At 46.5% G+C, this 23,052-nt stretch overlaps 1 protein-coding gene across 1 annotated transcript in view; it reads right to left on the reverse strand.

The window, feature by feature from the left end:
• The window catches only part of LOC143986861 (uncharacterized), an 83,222-nt gene that overhangs the window by 29,368 nt on the left and 30,802 nt on the right, over positions 1 to 23,052 (reverse strand). Inside the window, exon 8 of the mRNA XM_077485267.1 lies at positions 21,292 to 22,189. Coding sequence (XP_077341393.1) covers positions 21,292 to 22,189 — 898 coding nt within the window. The remainder of the gene's footprint in view (positions 1 to 21,291; positions 22,190 to 23,052) is intronic.

The raw sequence follows: 23,052 nt of genomic DNA on the forward strand, positions 1-23,052 counted from the left end.
CCCACCCCCCATGTCATTTGTCTGACAACCCCTTGCCTATTAGCCTAAAAAAAAAAAAAAAAAAAAAAGTCCAATACTGATTTTGTTTTTTCTTAACATTCAGCCCCTGTTGACTTCAATGAGGTTCAGATTTGGCACCTAAAACTTTCGTTTTGTTCTGTGGAGCCACCTGGAACCGAACCCTGGAATGTTCTTCTCATCACGACTTGAGGAAGACTCAGACCCACCGTCCCCCCAGACTCTGATCTACCCCAATTTCCCCCTTCCTCCTCCAGAGGACAAAGGAAGACCCCCATAAACCCGAGAACATTCCTCTACTACCACGTCTGCTTGTGGCTCCTCCTGCAACAAGCCTGAAGGGGATAGTCTACATTTCCACACTATATATATATGTGTGTATCATCATCTGCTGGAGATAAAAGACATCACAGTGACTATGGAGGAAGAGGACGAACATGATGGGGGGTTACTGGGTGTAAATAGAAAATAAGATATTATTACCTCCTCTACTGCCACTTCCAGCAATGTCTTCTCTCTACTTCCTCCCGACTCACCTCTCACCCGAAACTTCCTGTCTGCACCCGACATCACTTCCTGTCTGCATTCCATAGAGCTGTTCTATCTCGGTAGAAGTGAGATCACCACCTTGTGGCGTTTAAAGGAACTGGAGGGCTTATTTTATCCCACTGACACCAACAATGGGGCTTATTTTATTCACTCCTTGATTATTTCCCACCTTGACTATTGCAACTCTCTCCTTAAAGTGGTTGCAAACCCTTACAAACCACTTTGACCTACAGGTAAGCCTAGATTAAGGCTTAGCCGTAGGTCCAAGAAATATCTCCTAAACCTATACCATTTAGCCACTGTTGTCTACGGCGCATGTGCGGGATTGACGTCATCGCGGCTCCGGCGAATCACAGCGCCGGAGCAGCGAGACCCGGAAGTCACTCCGGGATACATGGCAGCGGCGAACATGAAGACAGAGAACCGCTTTGGGGGCTTCGTTCTCAGGTAAGTTATTCATAATGAGATAGTATGCGAGCCACCCCCATCAAATCATTCCCCACATCTATTACCTTTTGTACCATTACCCCCTCCCTTTAGAATGTAAGAGCCGGGCCCTCCTGTATTGTACTGTAATTGTGCTGCCCCCCGCCTCCTCTACATTGTAAAGCCCTGCGTTAACTGCTGGCACTCTATAAATCCTGTATAATAATAATAATTTTATCTCACTGATGCCAACAATGGGGCTTATTTTATCTCACTGATACCAATGATGGGGCTTAGTTTATCTGACTGACACCAATGATGGGGCTTATTTTATATCACTAACACCAATGATGGGGCTTAGTTTATCCCACCGACACCAATGATGGGGCTCCCACTGACGCCAATGATGGGGCTTATTTTATCCCACTGACAACAATGATGGGGCTTATTTTATCTCACTGACACCAATGATGGGGCTTAGTTTATCTCACTGACACCAATGATGGGGCTTATTTTATATCACTAACACAAATGATGGGGCTTAATTTATCCCACTGACACCAATGATGGAGCTTATTTTATATCACTGACACCAATGATGGGGCTTATTTTATCTCACTGACACCAATGATGGGGCTTATTTTATCTCACTGACACCAATGATGGGGCTTATTTTATCTCACCGACACCAATGATGGGGCTTATTTTATCTCACCGACACCAATGATGGGGCTTATTTTATCTCACCGACACCAATGATGGGGCTTATTTTATCTCACTGACATAGGGTTGCCACCTCATCCCTTTAAAACCAAACACATATTAATTACACAGGTTCTGTGGCTGATTAAGGTGGCAATTGAACTAATTTGGTGCCTTATCAGCATTAAATTAGCCTCAGAACCTGAGAAATTCATATGTGTTCAGGTTTAAAGGAATGAGGTGGCAACCCTACACCGACACCAATGATGGGGCTTATTTTATCTCACCGACACCAATGATGGGGCTTATTTTATCTCACCGACACCAATGATGGGGCTTATTTTATCTCACCAACACCAATGATGGGGCTTATTTTATCCCACTGACACCAATGAGGGGGCTTATTTTATCCCACTGACACCAATGATGGGGCTTATTTTATCCCACTGACACCAATGATGGGGTTTATTTTATCCCACTGACACCAATGATGGGGTTTATTTTATCCCACTGACACCAATGATGGGGCTTATTTTAACCCACTGACACCAATGATGGGGCTTATTTTATCCCACTGACACCAATGATGGGGCTTATTTTATCCCACTGACAACAATGATGGGGCTTATTTTATCTCACTGTCACCAATGATGGGGCTTATTTTATCCCACTGACATAGGGTTGCCACATCATCCCTTTAAACCCGAACACATATTAATTACACGGGTTCTGTGGCTGATTAAGGTGGTAATTAAACTCACTTGGTGACTTATTAGCATTAAATTAGCCTCTGAGAAATTCATATGTTCTCGGGTTTAAAGGGATGAGGTGGCAACCCTACACTGACACCAATGGTGGGGCTTATTTTATCTCATTGACACCTCGATGGGCTCTTTCTATTGAGAAAAAGAAAAGCGATGAGAAGGTCTCCTTTCCATACAATTCAATAAACCATTTTTCCAAGAATTCCGTAGGTTGAAGACCCTCACTTTTTTCAGGCAGCCCCATCAGCCTCACGTTGTCCCTGCGGGATCTATTTTCCATTTCGTCCATTTTTGAAGCGTATATATACCCATATGTTTCTCATATTCTTAACCTCACTTTTCAGTGGATGTAGGTCATCTTCCAGCTGACTTATCCTCCCCTCCAATGCTGTTGTTCTTTCAGATATTTTCTGCAAATCATGCCTGACCAGTAACAGATCCTCCTCCACCTCCTTAAATTAATCAGATAGTTCCCCCAATGAGGATTCACACACATTTACAGCCTGAAGGATATCCTTCAGTGTTGGTTCTTCCTCAGAAAGGGGGCTGGGATCAGGAATTAGAATGTTGCAGAGTCGTCTGAAACAGCTGTTGATAATTGACCGTGACTTTTTCTATCCACTGATGCGCTCTGTTGTGTCTACTTGTACCTGTTGCCCCCCTTTTGTTGGTGTCTGTCCTGGGGTATGGACAAATCGCTCTAGTTTTGCCACTGTCGCTGCGACCTGGCTGCTCTTTTCTTTTGAGGAGCGTAATTGTTGTGTCCCCCACATTCTCCTGCTGTGTTTGAGCCTCTCCTCTTCGCATTGACATATCTGCACTAATCAAAAAAAAAAAGGGGGGGGGGATTTACTTTCTCTCCCCTCACAGAAAGAGGGGGTATTGGAGGCGTTAACCTTATTATTTACCTAGGGCAAGATGATAGAGTGCTGCATATGAGAGGTTTGTTCATACAAATATTGCAAGAGATTGCGGACGACTTTGCCAGAGCTGGAAGCATTAAAACATCCTACGCCTAAAGCCCCATACAAACTATCAGAAATTCTGCCAGCAAAAGTCGGATGAGAGCTTTTGGTCAGAAATTCCGCCCGTGTGTACGCTCCATCTGACTTTTGCTGGCAGAATTCCAGCCAGCAAAAGATTGAGAGCAGGTTCTCTATTTTTCGGTCGGGAAAAAGTTCTGACCGACTTATTCCCATGTCCCAGCACACAGAGCCTAGGATCCAATTCCAGTGTATTCCCGTAGGTTTTATTTGTGGTATCAATAACTTACTGTATCGGAATAGCTTTGGACATCTCCACATCATATGTATGAGGTCTCCAGTTCCTTGGCATCTGGGGCAGCTGGCATCAGCTCTTTTGCCAAAACATAAACAATCTCTTATGCCCTGTACACACGATTGGAAATTCCGCCAGCAAAAGTCCGATGTGAGTTTTCGGTCGGAAATTCCGACCATTTGTATGCTCCATCAGACTTTTGCTGGCGGAATTTCCGCCAGCAAAAGATTGAGAGAGCATGTTCTCTATTTTTCCGACGGAAAAAGTTCCTATCGGAAATTCCGATCATCTGTAGCAATTCCGACGTGCAAAATTCCGACGCATGCGCCGAAGCATTGAACTTCATTTTCTCGGCTCGTCGTAGTGTTGTACGTCACCGCGTTCTTGACGGTAAAACGTTCCGAGAACTTTTGTGTGACCGTGTGTATGCAAGCCAAGCTTGAGCGGAATTCCGTCGGAAAAAAACTTGGATGGTCGCTTGTGTGTACGGGGCATTAGTATAGTGAAGGAAAAATACTAATGTTCTTTGAGTTAAGTTTTACTAAATTTGCTAAGTGTACCAGAGCACTATTGACGTGTACAGCAAATCTGCCTGATCAGAGGCAATGAGAGAGGGGAAAAAAGGAGATGGTACTTATGCACTGGGTTTATCTTAATTTTCTGGATTAAGGTACAGAATATAAATTATATATAATAAAATCTCTGAGATTAGGTATAGCAGAAGCGGTATGTCATAAAAATCATACAGTCTCTTAGAGCTGGAGTGCTGAGGAACACAGATTTTTGCTCAATCATAAATTCCTGATTTTGCTGGTGTTACTATTATCGCTGGTCCGCTGGAGCAGGTCAAGAGCCCTTGAGCAACATATCCTGTGCTAAATCTGGATTGCTGCAAATACTTAGGGCCGCACATTCAGGAAAAAAAAAAATGTCTATAAGTACTTCATGAAAACGTTAAGCAGTTTGCATAGAGCTGACCTGCTTTTTTTTCTTCTCCGGAGACTCAGCAGCTTTCTCTACAGCTCCTTCCCTTTGGTCCTGCACTCCGCTCACTCGCAGTCCTTGCCCGGTGTATTGCAGCTCCTTGCCACCTTAGAAGACCTCCGATACTGCTGCCTGTTATTCATGCGGGTGGGAGCCGGTTCTCCAGCCTCTCGCGGCATTCCTCCCAGGTGGCACACCGCCTGCAACATCTACCAATCTCCCTTGGAGTGGCTCCGGATGACTCGTAGATCTCCGGAAAGTGTCTAGTTTCCCTCTGTATTACTCAGAGAGAGGCCCCATCTGCATTCACATCCTCGGCGCTCTCTGCCATACTGACTACCACCAGCCTTTTGCATCAGGGGGAAAGCAGGGAGAGACCACACATGGTCCTCTCTCTCTCGCCTCACATCCAACCACACCCCCCTCAAAATCCTCAGAAATGTATTAATATAAAATAGGTGGTGCATACATCACCATCATCGAGTACATAAAAACAAAAGCAGAATTATAGCATGTAAATGCAATTACTTCAGTGTTGGTCCCGACGCGTTTAAGGACCTATGTAGAGTCCTTTCTTCAGGGGAATTCCATACGAAGTATTACTGCTATACAATATTCTATAATAGACAAAATCACACATCAAAATCAATATCAGGAACAGAGAAATAAGCATTGTTGAAGCCAAGTCGAAAAAAAACATACCAGTCAAGTGTGAAATCTGCAAAAAGTTACCACCTAATACAGAGCCGAGGATGGAGTGAGTATGGAGCCTGGAAAGATATTCGTGTTCGTTCAGGGGTCGTTCAGAGGTCTAGTGAGCATCAGATGGGTATGAAAAGATCAAACGCTATTTATCCACAGCAGTGCTCATTCCTGCACTGATACCCAGCACTGATAGGCAGTACTGATATGCACTGGTTGGCACTGATGAGGTATGTTGGGGCTCCACTGATTATCAGTGTAGATGTCCCCATTCACGCTAGCTGGTTACCGGCTCTCTCTTCGCGCTGTGACAGAGTAAGTAATGGAATGCCAATAACCAGCAAGTGTGTTTACGTGATCATATGAGATTGGACACAGCCAATCATGTGGTAAAGAACTGCTGTCATTGGCTCTTTACACTGATCGGTGATGTCCTACGGACACAGTTTACCATCGATTGCAACGCACATGCAGGGCAAGAATGGGAGGAAGTCATATGACGTCCTCCCAGAACTAGAGTGGTCCCACCCAGCCATCATTTGAATATACGGCGGATGGGAACCTGGTTGAGGTAGGCTCAGAAAAAGCAATCAAAGCTAATTTTATAAGCACAAGAAGCCCGGGTTTTGTGTAACCACGTCTCTTGAGCCCCTCCCACTGTTAATAGTTTGGCCACGCCAACATTTTGGAGTGGTGCACCGCAGGTCCCTTTCTTCCTCAGGTGTCCTTCATTATGAAGTTCAAAAGTTGGAAGGTATGCTTACAGCAGACTATGTCATCAGGTGCTCTTTAGTTAGAGCCCTTCTGCTGTAATGTCATGGGTGAGTCAGTGCCCGCTGCCCAGTTATAAGTCAAGTTGGGAGGCACCCTAAAGCAGTTGTGGCATGGGAGCCAAGCACCCCACACCAGCACAGATGTAACAAGCATGTGGAGGTTCTGTGCAGGGCAGGAGGCCAAAGAAGAGTAGAACTGCACCCAGGAGAGACAGCTTTAGGCTTTCTGACCCTTATAGGGGTGGGAGGAAGGGCAGACTGCAAAAGGCCTTTTAGGCCAGGCCAAGAGTTCCCTGAGTGAGGCTATTCCCCTGGAGGGTCCTGGGAGAGGTATACCTTTGGAGGAGGAGACTGCAGAGATCTCATTCTAGTGAGCACTGTTGACCCTTGCAGTGTAGGATTAATGTAGGTGCTATTGGAGCTGCATACCATATTATAGGCCCAGGACAATGAGTCTAGGCACAATCACTGGCCGCTAAATTGCCTTGCAAACACTAGACAGTTGCATTATAGGCCCAATTCAGTGAGACTAGACTCAATCGCTGGCCGCCAACCACCGCCTACTCCCTTGTAGAACGCTGCATAGCCTCTTGCGGCACACCACCAGTGCACCTGTAGGTTGAAGATGTCCCAGCCGGCATGATGTCACCCAGAAGCCGCCCTGGGAGGCTCACAGTTCATCAGTGCCACCTATTAGTGTCTATCAGTACCACCTATCAGTGCAGTTCATCAGTGCCACCTTTCCCTGCTGCCTATCAGTCACCATCAGTGCCACCTATCGGTGCAGCTCATCAGTGCCAGCTATCAGTGCCCATCAGTGTAGCTCATCGGTGCCAACTATCAATATCCATCAGTGCAGCCTTATCAATGCTGCCTCACCGGTGCAGCCTATCAGTGTAGTATCATTAGTGCACATCAGTGAAGAAGAAAAAATTACTCAAGAACAAAAAATAATAATAATAAAAAAAAAATATATATTATATATATATATATATATATATATATATATATATATATATATAAAATTTATTTATTTTTTATGTGTCTTTTTCCAATGTTTAGCAATGATTAACTAGATGCTGACCGCTGGCTGTAAAATGACGGCCAGGCGGCGCACCTATTGTGGCGGGAGGCCGTCATATGATGGCCTCCCGTTTAAAGAGGGAATGCGCGCGATCGTGCGCGCGCATCCCTGTTTCTTCGGTGGCGGCGTGTCACGGAGACACCACCGAAGGGGGTGAACAGCCATTGGTTATGGCTGTTTACCACGTGATCGGCCGTGATGAAGTCACGCCCGATCACAGATGGTCACACCCGACTGTGCACGGCGCATGCGCGCGATCGTGAGCGCGCTGCGCGCGCACGTCTGTGGCGGCGTGTTCCCCGGGAACACTGCTCGTTACCGACGCTGGTAAACATCCATTGGCCGGCTGTTTACCCACGTGATCGGCTGTGATCCTTTCACAGCCGATCACTAAAATGTAAACAAACCGCGGTAACGAGATGTTACCGGGTTCTCCTCCTCACACACCAATCGTGTGTGAGGAGGAGATTGCGGTAACATCTTGTTACCGCCTACAGTGTACACCAATCATACTGATTGCCCCCCCCCAATAAAGAGGACCTGTCACCACCCCTCATAGTACCTGTCAATCACAGTCCATCAGAGTACCTGTCCCAGCCCATCAGAGTACCCGAGTACCTGTCCCAGCCCATCAGAGTAACCGAGTACCTGTCCTGGCCCATCAGAGTACCCGAGTACCTGTCCCGGCCCATCAGATTACCCGAGTACCTGTCCCGGCCCATCAGATTACCCGAGTACCTGTCCCGGTCCATCAGGGTACCCGAGTACCTGTCCCGGCCCATCAGAGTACCTGAGTACCTGTCCCGGCCCATCAGGGTACCCGAGTAACTGTCCCGGCCCATCAGGGTACCCGAGTACCTGTCACGGTCCCTCAGGGTACCCAAGTACCTGTCACGGTCCCTCAGGGTACCCGAGTACCTGTCACGGTCCCTCAGGGTACCCGAGTACCTGTCACGGTCCCTCAGGGTACCCGAGTACCTGTCACGGTCCCTCAGGGTACCCGAGTACCTGTCACGGTCCCTCAGGGTACCCGAGTACCTGTCACGGTCCATCAGGGTACCCGAGTACCTGTCACAGTCCATCAGGGTACCCGAGTACCTGTCACAGTCCATCAGGGTACCCGAGTACCTGTCACAGTCCATTAGAGTACCGAGTACCTGTCACAGTCCATTAGAGTACCGAGTACCTGTCACAGTCCATCAGAGTACCCGTGTACCTGTCACAGCCCATCAAAGTACCCGAGTACCTGTCACGGCTCATCCGAGTACCTGAGTAGCTGTCACCGCCCATCAAAGTACCCGAGTACCTGTCACGGTTCATCCGAGTACCTGTCACAGTCCATCTGAGTACCCGAGTACCTGTCACAGCCCATCCGAGTACCTGTCACAGTCCATCTGAGTACCCGAGTACCTGTCACAGTCCATCTGAGTACCCGAGTTCCTGTCACAGTTCATCTGAGTACCTGTCACAGTTCATCTTAGTACCCGAGTACCTGTCACAGTCCATATGAGTACCTGTCACTGCCCTTCAGAGTACCCAAATACCAGTCACCAACCATCAGAGTACCTATCTCCAGCCCATCAGAGTACCCGAGTACCTATTTGCAGCCCATGCCTCATAGAATATACATTGGGGTGTTTGCTTTCCAAAATGGGGTCATTTTGTGGGTAATTTCACTGTCCTGGTGGTCCACGACCTTCAAAAGTGTGATGGGTAGGAATGAAATGAGATGTGTCATTTATGCTCCTAGAACGCCTGAACGTACTACTTCAATGTTCGGCCTCTCTATGTGGCCAGGCTGTGTAAAAGTCCTACACATGTGGTATCGCCATACTCGGGAGGAGTAGCAGAATGTGTTTTGGGTTGTAATTTTTGCTATATACATGCTATGTGTTAGAAATATCTTATAAATTGACAATTTTGTGTAAAAAAAAAAAAAAAAATGCGTTTTAATTTTTTTTCCACATATTCCAAAAACTTCTGGAAAAAAATTAACCATTCAAAAGACTCATTATGCCTCACAGATTATACGTTGGGGTGTTTTCTTTCCAAAATGGGGTCATTTTATGGGAAATTCCATTGTCCTGGTACTCCAGGGCCTTCAAAAGTGTAATAGGTGGTTGAGAAATGAGATGCGTCATTTTTACTCGTAGAACGTCTGAAGGTACTACATCAATGTTGGTGCTCTGTATGTGGCCAGGCTGTGTAAAAGTCTCACACATGTGGTATCGCCGTACTCGGGAAGAGTAGCAGAATGTATTTTGGGGTGTAATTTGTTGTATGCATATGCTGTGTGTGAGAAATAACCTGATAATATGACAATTTTGTAAAAAAAAATATTAATAAAAAAAAAATATCTTCATTTTGCAAAGAATTGTGGGAAAAATGACAACTTAAAAAAACTCACCATGCTACTTACTTAATACCTTGGGATGTCTACTTTGTAAAAAGGGGTCATTTGGGGGGTATTTGTACTTTCCTGACTTGTTAGCGTCTCAAGAAATGAGATACACCTGATGTACTGAAGGCCTGATCAGATGTGATCAATTTTCAGTGATTGGCATCATAGATTGTAGACTCTATAACTTTCACAAAGACCAAATAATATACACTAATGTGGGTTATTTTTACCAAAGATATGTAGCAGTATAAATTTTGGCCAAAATGTATGAAGAAAAATTACTAATTAGCAAAAATGTATGACAGAAACAAAGAAAAGGCATTTTTTTTTCACAAAATTTACGTTTTATTTTATTTATATCACAAAAAATAAAAAACCCACTAGTGATTAAATGCCACTAAAAGAAAGCTCTATTTGTGTGGAAAAAAGGACGCAAGTTTCATATGGGTACAGTGTTGCATGACTGAGTAATTGTCATTCAAACTGTGAGAGCGCTGAAAGCTGAAAATTGGTCTGGTCAGGAAGGGGGTGTAAGTGCACTGTATTGAGGTGGTTAAATACCACCAAAAGAAAGCTCTATTTGTGTGAAAAACATGATAACAATTATATATGGGTACAGTTTTGCATGACCGCGTAATTGTCATTCAAAGTGTGACAGCACTGAAAATTGGCCCGGGGCACTGCACGAAGGGGGTGAAAGTATCTGGTAGGCAAGTGGTTAAAGGATAAGTTCACCTTTGGGAACATGTAACATGCTCCCACTCCTGCAGTGTCTCCCCTATCCACCTGATCTAGTTGACAGCAAGAGGAGGATCTTCTCCCTGAACTCACTGTCACTATTTAAAAAAAAAAAGGATATAGTGTAGTTCCTGTGCGCCACCACTTAGGTTAGAGGAAATAATTGGATACGAGGGAATGTTTAATCTATGGGTGTTGCTGCTCACGTCAGTGGCGGAATTATCAGGGTCGCACGAGTCGAATTTGCGACTGGGCCCTTGAGTTCCGCCACTGTAGGGGGGCCCGTCGCCGCCCGGGAGATAGTCATTTACGCGGATTCCCGGTAAGCTTCGCCCATCCTCTCCAACCATCCTCTGCTCCCACACTCACAGGGACAGTCCCCGCCGCTTCGCCCATCCTCTCCGCCCATTCTCGCTGCCTGCAAGTCTCCACCCATCTTCTCTGGCCACACCTTCACTCACAGGCCCCGCCCAGCCTCTCTGCTCGCCCAAGCAAGGAGAGGGAACCAAGTGATCTGCAAGTGAGTGGCACCCATCCCTTTATAACACTGCCACTGATTCCCCCCCTCCACACCACTGCTGCCACTGATATCCCCCGGCACCACCACTACTGTCACTGATTCCCCCAACACCACTACTACTGCCACTGATTTCCCAGACACCACTACTACTGCCACTGACACCCCTGGCACCACCACTACTGCCACTGATACCCCTGGCGCCACCACTACTGCCACTGATACCCCCCACACCATCACTACTGCCACTGATTCCCCATCCCCCCACACCACTGATATCCCCCACACCACCACAACCACTGCTGCCACTGATCCACCCCACCATGACCACTGCTGCTCCTGATTCCATCCTGCAACCACCATCCTTGCCACTCATCCCATCCCACCCCCCCAACCACCACTCTCACCACGGATCCCATACTCCCACCACCACTGCCACTCATCCCATCCCCCTCCAACCATCACCCTTGCCACTGATCCCATTCCCACCACCACCTCTGCCACTCATCCCATTCAACCCTCCCTATTACTGATCCCACCCCCCAACCAAAACCTTTGCCACTGATCCCATCCCCTCTAACCGCTGCCACACATCCCATTCCCCCACCCCTACCACTGATCCCATCCCCACCCAACCACCACTGCTGCCACTCATCCCATCCTCCCCACTGCTGCCACTCATCCCATCTCTCCCTCACCACTGCCACTCATCCCATCCCCCACCACTGATCCCACCCCCCTCCAACTATCACCCTTGCCACTGATCCCATTCCCACCACCACATCTGCCACTCATCCCATTAAACCCCCCCCTATTACTGATCCCACCCAACCACAACCCTTGCCACTGATCCCACCCCCCCCTCACCGCTGCCACACATCCCATTCCCCCACCCCTACCACTGATCCCATCCCCACCCAACCACCACTGCTGCCACTCATCCCATCCTCCCCACTGCTGCCACTCATCCCATCTCTCCCTCACCACTGCCACTCATCCCATCCCCCACCACTGATCCCACCCCCCTCCAACTATCACCCTTGCCACTGATCCCATTCCCACCACCACATCTGCCACTCATCCCATTAAACCCCCCCCTATTACTGATCCCACCCAACCACAACCCTTGCCACTGATCCCACCCCCCCCTCACCGCTGCCACACATCCCATTCCCCCACCCCTACCACTGATCCCATCCCCACCCAACCACCACTGCTGCCACTCATCCCATCCTCCCCACTGCTGCCACTCATCCCATCTCTCCCTCACCACTGCCACTCATCCCATCCCCCACCACTGTTGCCACTGATCCCATCCCCCTCCAACCATCACCCTTGCCACTGATCCCATTCCCACCACCACATCTGCCACTCATCCCATTCAATCCCCCCTATTACTGATCCCATCCCCCCTCACCGCTGCCACACATTCCATTCCCCCACCCCTACCACTGATCCCATCCCCACCCAACCACCACTGCTGCCACTCATCCCATCCTCCCCACTGCTGCCACTCATCCCATCTCTCCCTCACCACTGCCACTCATCCCATCTCTCCCTCACCACTGCCACTCATCCCATCCCCCACCACTGTTGCCACTGATCCTATCCCTCCTCAACCACCACTGCTACCACTAATCCCACCCCAGGCACAATACCCTGCAGGGGTAAAATATTTATTCTTTTTTTGCACTTAATCAGCATGTCAATTAATTATTTTACAGCAGTAGGACGACACAGTGAACTATTAAAAAAGGGCGCTTTTGAGCACTTTAGGCAGTTCATTGTCTTTTCCTGTCAGAGTGTAACTGTCTGCCTGTACAATGTATGAGCAGACAGATACACTGACAAGTCTGCAGGACTGCATGGCACCTGCGATCTGCTGATGATGGGTGCTACTAGTAAAAAAAAAAAAAAATCATAAATGCATATTTTTTTTACCTGCAAAAAGATGTGCATTTATTTTTTTACTCTTTTATAAAGATGAACTTATCCTTTAAACCCCCCGGCCAAAGAGTTAACCACACAAGCCAGTTCACGTGCCATCAATGCTGGCAGTTATTATGTAAGCTGGCACCATTGCTGGGGATTATTGTTGCAGAAACTGGCACCGATACTGGGGGTTATTATTGCTGCTACCGACACCAATGCTCTGGGCTTTTTCTTTGCGTAAATTGGCACTGTTGCTGGTGGTTATTATGTAAACAGCCATTCATGCTGGGGTTATTATTTTTAAAGTGGCACCAATGTTGGGATATGTAATTTCAGAAACTGGCACTGATGCTGGGGTCACTATTGCTGCTACTGATACCAATGTGTTGGGTTGTTATTGCGCAAATTGGCAATGCTGACGGTTATTATTGCTGCTGCTGACGTCAATGATGGTTAAGGCAGGGCTGGAAAATAATGCTGGCCACACAAATTATTGACACTTTGGGCACAATTTGGACATTTTCACTTAGTGGCGTACTCACTTTTGTTGCCAGCGGTTTAGACATTAGACAGCCAGGGGTCCAGAGACAGAGGGTACCACCCAGGGGTCAGAGGAGCCCCAGCCAGGAGTCCAGAGATGGAGAGTCTCACTCAGAGGTCAGAGGAACCACAGTCGGGAGTCAAGAGACAGGAGGTCTCACACAGGGGTCAGAGAAGCCCCAGCCAGGAGGTCTCACCCAGGGGTCAGATGAGCCCCAGCCAGGAGTCCAGAGACAGAGAGTCTTACCCAGGTGTCAGAGAATCCCCAGCCATGGGTCCAGAGACAGAGGGTCCCACTCGGGGCAGAGGAGACCCAGCCAAGAGTGAAGAGACAGAGGGTCTAATCCAGGGGTCACCCCAGCCCCAGTCAGGAGTCCAGAGACAGGGAGTCTCATTCAGAGGAGACCCAGCCAGGAGTCAAGAGACAGAGTGTCTAACCCAGGGGTCAGAGGAGCTCCAGCCAGGAAACAGAAGGTCTCACTAATGGGTCAGAGGACCCCCAGCCAGGAGATCCCATCCTGGGAGTCAGGTGGGCTCCTATCGGGGTGTCAAGAAGGACTCCTATCGGGTCTTTAAGAAGGCCAGGAGTGGGCCCTGCAGCACGGCGCAGCAACTAAATGCAAAGTAAGTCAAGAGAGCTGAGAAACACAGTGAGAGGAACTAAGCAGATCAGCAGTGCTGTTGACAAGGGAGCCAGGTGGATTGGCAATTTCAGTTAACTGTTGATGTGGAAAAATCCCTGCATGGCAACTGATGTCTATTTGAACCTTTTCCTTCTTTCTTTCCAATAAAAGTGGGCTGCCACGCCCTAAAGTACAGTTTGGACTAGTACAACTCATTAGAAAAGCACCTACCACATGAGTATAATCACCCCATATATATGGATGAAATTCAGATTCACCTCAACCGTAAGGTGCAGGTGGTTGAGGTGGATCCCCATCATTCATGTTTGGGGAGAACCAGCAACTTTTTTTCTTACAATTTGAGCTCTCTAAATGTAAATGTAGTGCTTAGCCTGTGGTGAGCTGATTTACAAGAGCTAGTAATGAAGAGATTGAAAGTGTTGCGCTATCCATAAAAAAATGCATAAATCAATAATAGAACATCCAGTCAAGTGAAAATTAGGCGATTAGGCGACCCGTCAAGTGACGTTTCGTCGCCGCCATCTTGCTACACCCCGCACTCCTCCACAGTAAGGATAGAGTGGGAAGGCGGCAAGCGGACATCTTGTTACACCTTGTTACACATCTTGTTTTGCATTTTAGACTTATTTTTAAACAGTAAACTGAGTTTATATAGTGAAATACAGTACTTAGAACTCCGTCTAACTGGTTAGATGTTGAATTTTAAAAGAAGCGGACTTCTGTCAGATTAGCAACCCTGTGTGTGTCATAAACCAGATGTGACCAGAACTGTGTGACTGCGACAGAGTGAACCAGACATAAATAGGTGAAAGTTTATTAAAGTAAATGCATATATAAACGTGAACACACCACCAATACAAACTTATTGAACAAACCAAACGGTGATAATAAACTAACCAGCATATGTAGCAAAAGGGAGTACCAGAATCGTAGTCAAGCCAGGCCAGGGTCATAGACACGAGATCCGTAGATGGGGGGGGGGGGGGGGGGGCAGGAGTAAACAGACAGGCAACAAAATGGAGGGATCAGGCTGCAGGGCAAGGATCCAGGGATACAAGAGCAGATACAAACAGGTCCAGGATACAGAAATCAGGGTTCAGGCTAACAGATTAGGGTGGCACAGTGGTGTAGTGGTTAGCACTCTCGCCTAGTAGTAAGAAGGGTCGCTGGTTCGAAACGTAACGATACTGCCTGCCTGGAGTTTGCATGTTCTCCCTGTGCCTGCGTGGGTTTCCTCCGGGTACTCCGGTTTCCTCCCACAATCCAAAGAGGTTAATTGGCTTCTGTCCAAAAAAATTGTCCCTTGTATATGAATGGGGACCTTGGATTGTGGGCTCCTTGAGGGTAGGGACCGATGTAAGTGTGCAATGTACAGGGATAGGGACAATTGTAGACACTCATTCAGGTTGAACTGGATGGACTGGTGTCTTTATTCAACCTTACTAACTATGAAACTATAAACAGGCTGCAGGTCAGGGCACAAGGGCAATACCAGGGCAAGGTGTGTGTGCACTTGCCGGGTATTTATACTATAGCTGCTATCAAAGTCATGTAATGCCTGATTGCAGAAGGCAATACCTGCTCCACACTGCCAGCATCCCTCCGTTGGTGGACACCAGTACTGCGGCCCAAAGATGACATAATTCCAGCAGGGAAAAGCTCTTCCGGCAGTTTGGAGCTGCCAGGAGACACCTACTGGTGGATCTCAGTACTGCACGCCAAATGATCGATATTACCAGCGGAGGGAACATTTCCTGACACTGTGAGATGATCAGGCTTGCCGCTGCTTTTAAAATTCAACATCTAAACAGTCAGACGGAGTTCTAAGTACTGTATTTTACTATATAACCTCAGTTTACCATTATAAGTAAGTGTAAAATGCAAAACTCCGGTGGGTGTAACAAGATGTCTGCTTGCCCCCTTCTCACTGTATCCTTACTGTGGGCGAGTGTGGGGTGTAGCAAGATGGCGGTGACGAAACGTCACTTCCGTTACACATTCTGACGGGTCGGCAAATCCGCTAAAACACCGCCTTCTCACTGTATCCTTACTGTGAAGGAGCGTGGGGTGTAGCAAGATGGTGGCGACAAAACGTCACTTCCGTTACACATTCTGACGGGTCGGCAAATCCGCTGAAACGCCGCCTTTTCACTGTATCCTTACTGTGAAGGAGCGTGGGGTGTAGCAAGATGGCGGCGACGAAACGTCACTTCCGTTTACACATTCTGACGGGTCGGCAAATCCGCTGAAACACCGCCTTCTCACTGTATCCTTACTGTGAACGAGCGTGGGGTGTAGCAAGATGGCGGCGACAAAACGTCACTTTCGTTACACATTCTGACGGGTCGCCAAATCTGATGAAGCATCGCCTTCTCATTGTATCCTTACTGTGAAGGAGTGTGGGGTGTAGCAAGAGGGCGGCAAAGATACGTCACTCCCGTTACACATTCTGTCGGGTCGCCAAATCCGATAAAACACCGCCTTCTCACTGTATCCTTACTGTGAAGGAGTGTGGGGAGTAGCAAGAGGGCGGCGACAGAACGTCACTTCTGTTACAAATTCTGATGGGTCCCCAAATCTGAGGAAACACCGGCAGCTGCGTACATTCTGGTACACTATCAGTGCGCCTGATACTAACCAACAAAATGGCCGCCTCCGAGGCAGGGACATCTTTTTCCTTCTTAGCCGCTTGTAAGTGAGTGTAGGGTGTAGCGGCTTCACTGAGGGAATCGCACCTACTGATTTTATAAACCAGGCAATGTTTATTACCAGAGAGACGGTAGTAGGAAGAGTAATTACAGCAGTAATGCAAGTAGTTTCACTCCAAGCATGGAGGCATAGATATACAGCACAGTCACTTCTGATTTAAGCGGTAGTTGCATTCCTCAGCACTATAGTCACTTTCCACTGACTGACACAGTATAAACCCAAGAACACAATGCCCATGGGTAGAGGCTGATATTCACACACATTACCCGGTAACAGCGGTATTCCTTCAGCAGATGGATATAGGCATCTGATACACTTTTCCCTCTCACAGTGAGGACATCGGTTTTATTATCCGCAATGGGGGGTCTTTCATCTGACGAGGATCGCTGATACAGGACAACGTAGGAACCCTGAGCTATCCATCACAGGCCGGAACACTCTCCCTACCTTCTCCTAACTCTCCCTCACAGGGAGGACTCTGTCCCTGTCTATACACACACACACACACACACACACACACACACACACACGCGTGTGTTCTCCTCTCAACGTGGCTGGGCTTTCCTATAGAAGATATCCACCCAAAAATGGCCGACCAAATCTCCTGAGATTTGCTTGTCCTATCCACATCAGTAGTGTAGACAAGTATGTATATGAAATATAAAATTATATAAAAAAAAAAATAATCTAGAACAAAAATGTAAAAAAAAAAAAAAAAAAAAAAAAATGTAAAACCAAAACCAGTAAGCCGGAAATAGAAAGTCAAATGAAATCTACGGCATTAACTGTTAATAATGAAGCAATTAAATAAATAAAAAATGTCCAATGTGTCCGCCATAATGTCGCAGTCACAATAAAAATCGCTGATCGCCGCCATTACTAGTAAAAAAAAAATTTATAAAAATTCCATAAAACTATCCCCTATTTTGTAAACGCTATACATTTTGCGCAAACCAATCAATAATCGCTTACTGGGTTTTTATTTTATTTTTTTACCAAAAATATGTAGAAGAATACATATCGGCCTAAACTGAGGAAAAAAAAAGTTTTTTTATATATTTTTGGGGGATATTTATTATAAATAAAAGTCAAAAATAATGCGTTCTTTTTCAAAAATGGTCACTCTTTTTTTGTTTATAGGGCAAAAAATAAAAAATCGCAGGGGTGATCAAATACCACCAAAAGAAAGCTCTATTTGTGGGGAAAAAAAGGACGTCAATTTTGTTTGGGAGCCACATCGCACGACCGCGCAATTGCGCAACTTAAGCCAGCAAAATGGTCCGGTCTGAAAGTGGTTAATAGCACAATGCTTGGTGAGGCTGTGATGGCGGAAACCTTTACGTATAAATTTAAGACGCTCATTGATTGTAACCCGTAATGGACTTTTAGTTCCATCTACATATTGTAGGTTACAAGTAGGGATGGGCCGAATGGACCCCTGTTCGGTTCGTACCAGAACTTCCGAACACCGCGAGAGTTCAGACTCGAATAACGAACCCCATTAAAGTCAATGGGACCCGAACGTCAAAAATCAAACGGTCCCATTTTGAAGGCTTATATGCAAGTAATTGGGCATACAATGGTTATAGGGGTCCGGGTCCTGCCCTGGGGGACATGTATCGAGAAAAAAAAAAAAGTTTGTGAAAAATTTAATTTTTAAATGAGCAGTGATTTTTTTAATTTTTAAAGTGAAAGCCTAAAAATGAAAAATTCCTTCCAATAAAGTGCCTGGGGGGGTCACCTTGGTGTACCTGTAAAGTGGCAGATCTGTGCCATGTCTAGAATCTGCTGCAGCAATAATTGCATTTATAAAGCCCAAAAAATATATATATACATTTTCCCTGCAAGCTGCCTTTATTTTACTCAGCAACAGCTGGGGAGCCAGTGTGTATGATGAGGCCACAATGTAGTACACTGGGAACACGATTAGAGATTTTTTTTGGATACATTCTGGTGTCACTTTGACTTTGGATAGAAGTAACGGGTGTGTAAAAATTGGTCTTTGGGTATCGGTGGCGTCTTCCCACCCTACCCTTATAGAGGTACTCTTGATGAAAGCAAGGATTGGCCTTGCTGTAAAAAATTGCAATGATATGCACCTGTCAAACAGGTGCTGAAAAATTGGTCTTTGGGTGTGGGGGGGCGTCTTCCCACCATAACCCTATAGAGATAATCTTGACGAAGGCAAGAAAAAATGGAATAATATGCATATGGTTGGTGTTTTTGCCACGTTTGATGTGCCTGAGACACAGTTTGCTGATGGCAACAGTGCGATCTGCTGCAGAAGTGTTGAAAAAGACCCAGACAGCTGAGCTTTGGGGAGTGGGCCGGGTGATAACAGCTGCAGAATGTGATGGAACAGGGTGGCAGCTCTCTACTCTTTCTTGAGGTCAGCCTCCTTGGGGTTGTGCCACCTCACCTTCGGTTTCCTCCTCTGCTCTACCTGGCACCCAAGTCACATCAGTGTCCTCCTCATAATCATCATCTCCATCTTCATCATTACCACTGGAGACAACTTGGCAATACGCTTCGGCTTGGGGAACATGAATGCCAATTTGTCTACCAGTATTCCCTCCTCACTCTAGGCCAGTGTTTCTCAAATCCAGTCCTCAGGCCCCCCCAACAGGTCATGTTTTCAGGATTTCCCTCAGATGAAACGGCTGTGGTAATTGCTAAGGCAGTGAAACTGATCAAATCACCTGTGAAAAATAATGGAAAACCTGAAAACATGACCTGTTGGGGGGGCCTGAGGACTGGATTTGAGAAACACTACTCTAGGCTCATGTTCCTGTCATCCTCAACCTCAGAACCAACATCTGAATCCAGTAATGGCTGGGCATCATCAAGGGGCAAGTGGCTGATGCTGTGGTCAAATAACTCAGCTGACTCCTCAATGGCTGATGTTGGGACTATGGCAGGAATAGATGTGGACAAGGAGGTAGGTTTATCTACTCTGGCAATGCAGGGGACTGCACACTTGTCTCTGCATGACAGAGGATGAGAAGGGTTTAGTAAGCCAGTCTACCACCTCCTCTGCATGCTGTGGCTGGATAGCACGGGCAAACTCACTAAACAGAGGAAATTATGCCCTGCCTGGGGGCTGACCACCACATCCACTGTTGCCTGTGGACATATTTGTTGCTGGCCCCCTTACAGTGCCAAGGGAACGTCTGCCTCTCCTTGTTGTCCCCCCAGACATTATTGGGAGGGAGGGGGTGGTGCTTATAAGCAAATATAAAGAAGAAGTTGAAATCTGTACGTAGATGCACTTGTAAAGTACTACTTGTAAATGTAAAGAGGTGTTTCGTGCACTTTAATTTGAGTACTCACACTACACAGACACACTTCACGGATACACTATAATATACTACAATATAATGTGCCAAACGTACAGTGACGCAGAGAACTATATGGCATTAAACTGGCAGTAACGCACACAACTATATGGCGTTGAACTGGCAGTAATGCACACAAAACTATATGGCGTTAAACTTGCAGTAACGCACACAGAAGTAAATGGCATTAAACTGTCAGAAACGCAATCAAATAGACTGTGTTCAAATGTCACTACACTGATCCCCTCCAGCATGCACCAGTGGCAATGAATCTCCTACTGGATTGGTTGAAGGAAATATAAATATTCATAACTCAGTCTTGTTGTGGAATCTCATACTATTACCAGTGCTACCAGTGACACTTACTGGCAGCAGTGAGATCACAGCCCCACTGAGCTTAGGGAAAGACAAGGTGAAAACTATACAAATAAGTCTGGGCTGAATACCACCCAGCCAAAACTTTGGGTAATAGCCCCTGTTTAGGACAGTAAAGACAACGGCCTGGGTAATGACTGCGGAACAGCTCCACAATGGACCTTTCCCAGGAGTGACTGTACATTGGCGGTGGGTTAGCAAAAGGGCAGAGGGAGCCAGTGGCCAACAGAGACCAAATCCTCCCCTGTAGCCATATCTACTACCTCCTCTTCAATCTCTCATCCCTGCCTGTGTGTAAAGGATGCCAACTGTCATTTATTAGCATCCCACAGTCTAGGTTTCTCAGTCTAGGCTGTCCAGCCAGCACATCGGCCCACCCAGCGCCTCCCCAAGGCTCAGCTATCATACTGCCAAGACCAGGTCTAGGTACCCCAACAAAGGTCAAGCTGGCCCACCCAAGCTGTTGAACTCAGATCCAGGTAGCCTTACCCCGCAAGGCCCAGCTAATCCACTTATCTGTCAAGCCCAGAATTGGCTAGTCCACTCAGCTGTCAAGTCCAAACCCAGCTAGCCCAATCAGCTGTCAAGCCCAGGCCAAGCTAGGTCACTCAGCTTCCAGGACCATGCATCGGAAAATGGGGAAGCATGTAATCCCCTCTTATACTCCTACCATTCCACAAATTCCAGAGAAATAGGAAAGCAATTTTAGAGGATTCACCATTGAAGTCTATTATGTTGCAAGCACATCCTTGGTGATCCAGGTTAACCTGACGTGGGCTTGCCACGTGAGAGATCCTTAATTATTAGGCGGAGTCTACACTAGAGTGAAAAAGAAACAATTTTCTGGTGGGTTCTTTGATGTTCATTAAGATAGGCCTTCCTTGAAAAACATTTTCCACACTCAGGGCAGGAATAAGGCTTCTCCTGTGAGTGGCATATTTGATGTTTATTAAGACCAGACTTCTGTGAAAAGGATTTTCCACACTCAGGACATGGAAATGGCCTCTCCCCTGTGTGAGATCTTTGATGTATAACAAGTTGCGATTTCCATGGAAAACATTTCCCGCACTCAGGGCAGGAATACGGCTTCTCCCCCGTGTGTAGTCTCTGATGTGCAACGAGGTCCGATTTCTGTAAAAATCTGTTCCCGCACTCATGGCAGGAATACGGTTTCTCCACTGTGTGAGACCTCTGATGTGCGGTAAGAAGGGCCTTCTTGGAAAAACATTTTCCGCACTTTAAACAGGGATACGGCTTCTCACCAGTGTGAGATCTTTGATGTATAACAAGAGCCGATTTCTGTGTATAACATTTTCCGCACTCGGCACAGGAATACGGCTTCTCTCCCGTGTGGGATCTCTGATGTCTAATAAGTTCTGATTTCCGTGTAAAACATTTCCAACATTCAGAACAGGAGTGAAGCTTTTCCCCCGTGTGAGATTTCTGATGTACAGTAAGGCTTGATTCAGAGCTAAAACTTTCCCCACATTCAGGACAGGAAAATTTCCCCTCCCCTTGAATTCCGGGACCATCCCTCACAGTACGAGGTTGCTCAGAGTCAGAGAGATTCCATGGTCTATCCACACTGTGAAGTCCTCCATCCATAGCTGAGCTCATTGTCTTTTCTCCTGCACAATCTCTTCTGATGTCCTCATCTTCAATTTTGCAGATTAGAGATAAAGTGAGATGATCCTTTGAGGGTTTCTCGATGGCATGTACTGGAAAAAAATAAAAACATCATCGATAGTAAGGATGAGACAAAACACTGGGGTTTGTTTTAAGTAGATTACTGTGAACATGGGTAAATGTTTGATGCCAAATCCAAATAGTTAAAAAAAAAAAAACAATTTCTTCTTGAATACCTATATGCAGTGGTAAATACAGTGGTGTGAAAAAGTGTTTGCCCCCTTCCTCATTTCCTGTTCCTTTGCATGTTTGTCACACTTAAGTGTTTCGGAACATCAAACCAATTTAAACAATAGTCAAGGACAACACAAGTAAACACAAAATGCAATTTGTAAATGAAGGTGTTTATTATTAAAGGTGAAAAAAAATCCAAACCATCATGGCCCTGTGTGAAAAAGTGATTGCCCCCTAAACCTAATAACTGGTTGGGCCACCCTTAGCAGCAACAACTGCAACCAAGCGTTTGCGATAACGTGCAATGAGGCTTTTACAGCGTCCTGGAGGAATTTTGGCCCACTCATCTTTGCAGAATTGTCCTAATTCAGTTACATTAGAGGGTTTTCGAGCATGAACGGCCTTTTTAAGGTCATACCACAACATCTCAATAGGATTCAGGTCAGGACTTTGGCTAGGCCACTCCAAAGTCTTCATTTTGTTTTTCTTCAGCCATTCGGTGGTGGACTTGCTGGTGTGTTTAGGATCATTGTCCTGCTGCAGAACCCAAGTTCGTTTCAGCTTGAGTACACGAACAGATGGTCGGACATTCTCCTTCAGGATCTCTTGGTAGACAGCAGAATTCATAGTTCCTTTTATCACGGCAAGTCTTCCAGGTCCTGAAGCAGCAAAACAGCCCCAGACCATCACACTACCACCACCATATTTTACTGTTGGTATA

The sequence above is a fragment of the Lithobates pipiens genome, unplaced genomic scaffold (genome assembly GCF_037356315.1).
Source record: "Lithobates pipiens isolate NorthernLeopardFrog02 unplaced genomic scaffold, aLitPip1_a1.2 Scaffold_18, whole genome shotgun sequence".
In the NCBI taxonomy this organism is placed as follows: Eukaryota; Metazoa; Chordata; class Amphibia; order Anura; family Ranidae; genus Lithobates; species Lithobates pipiens.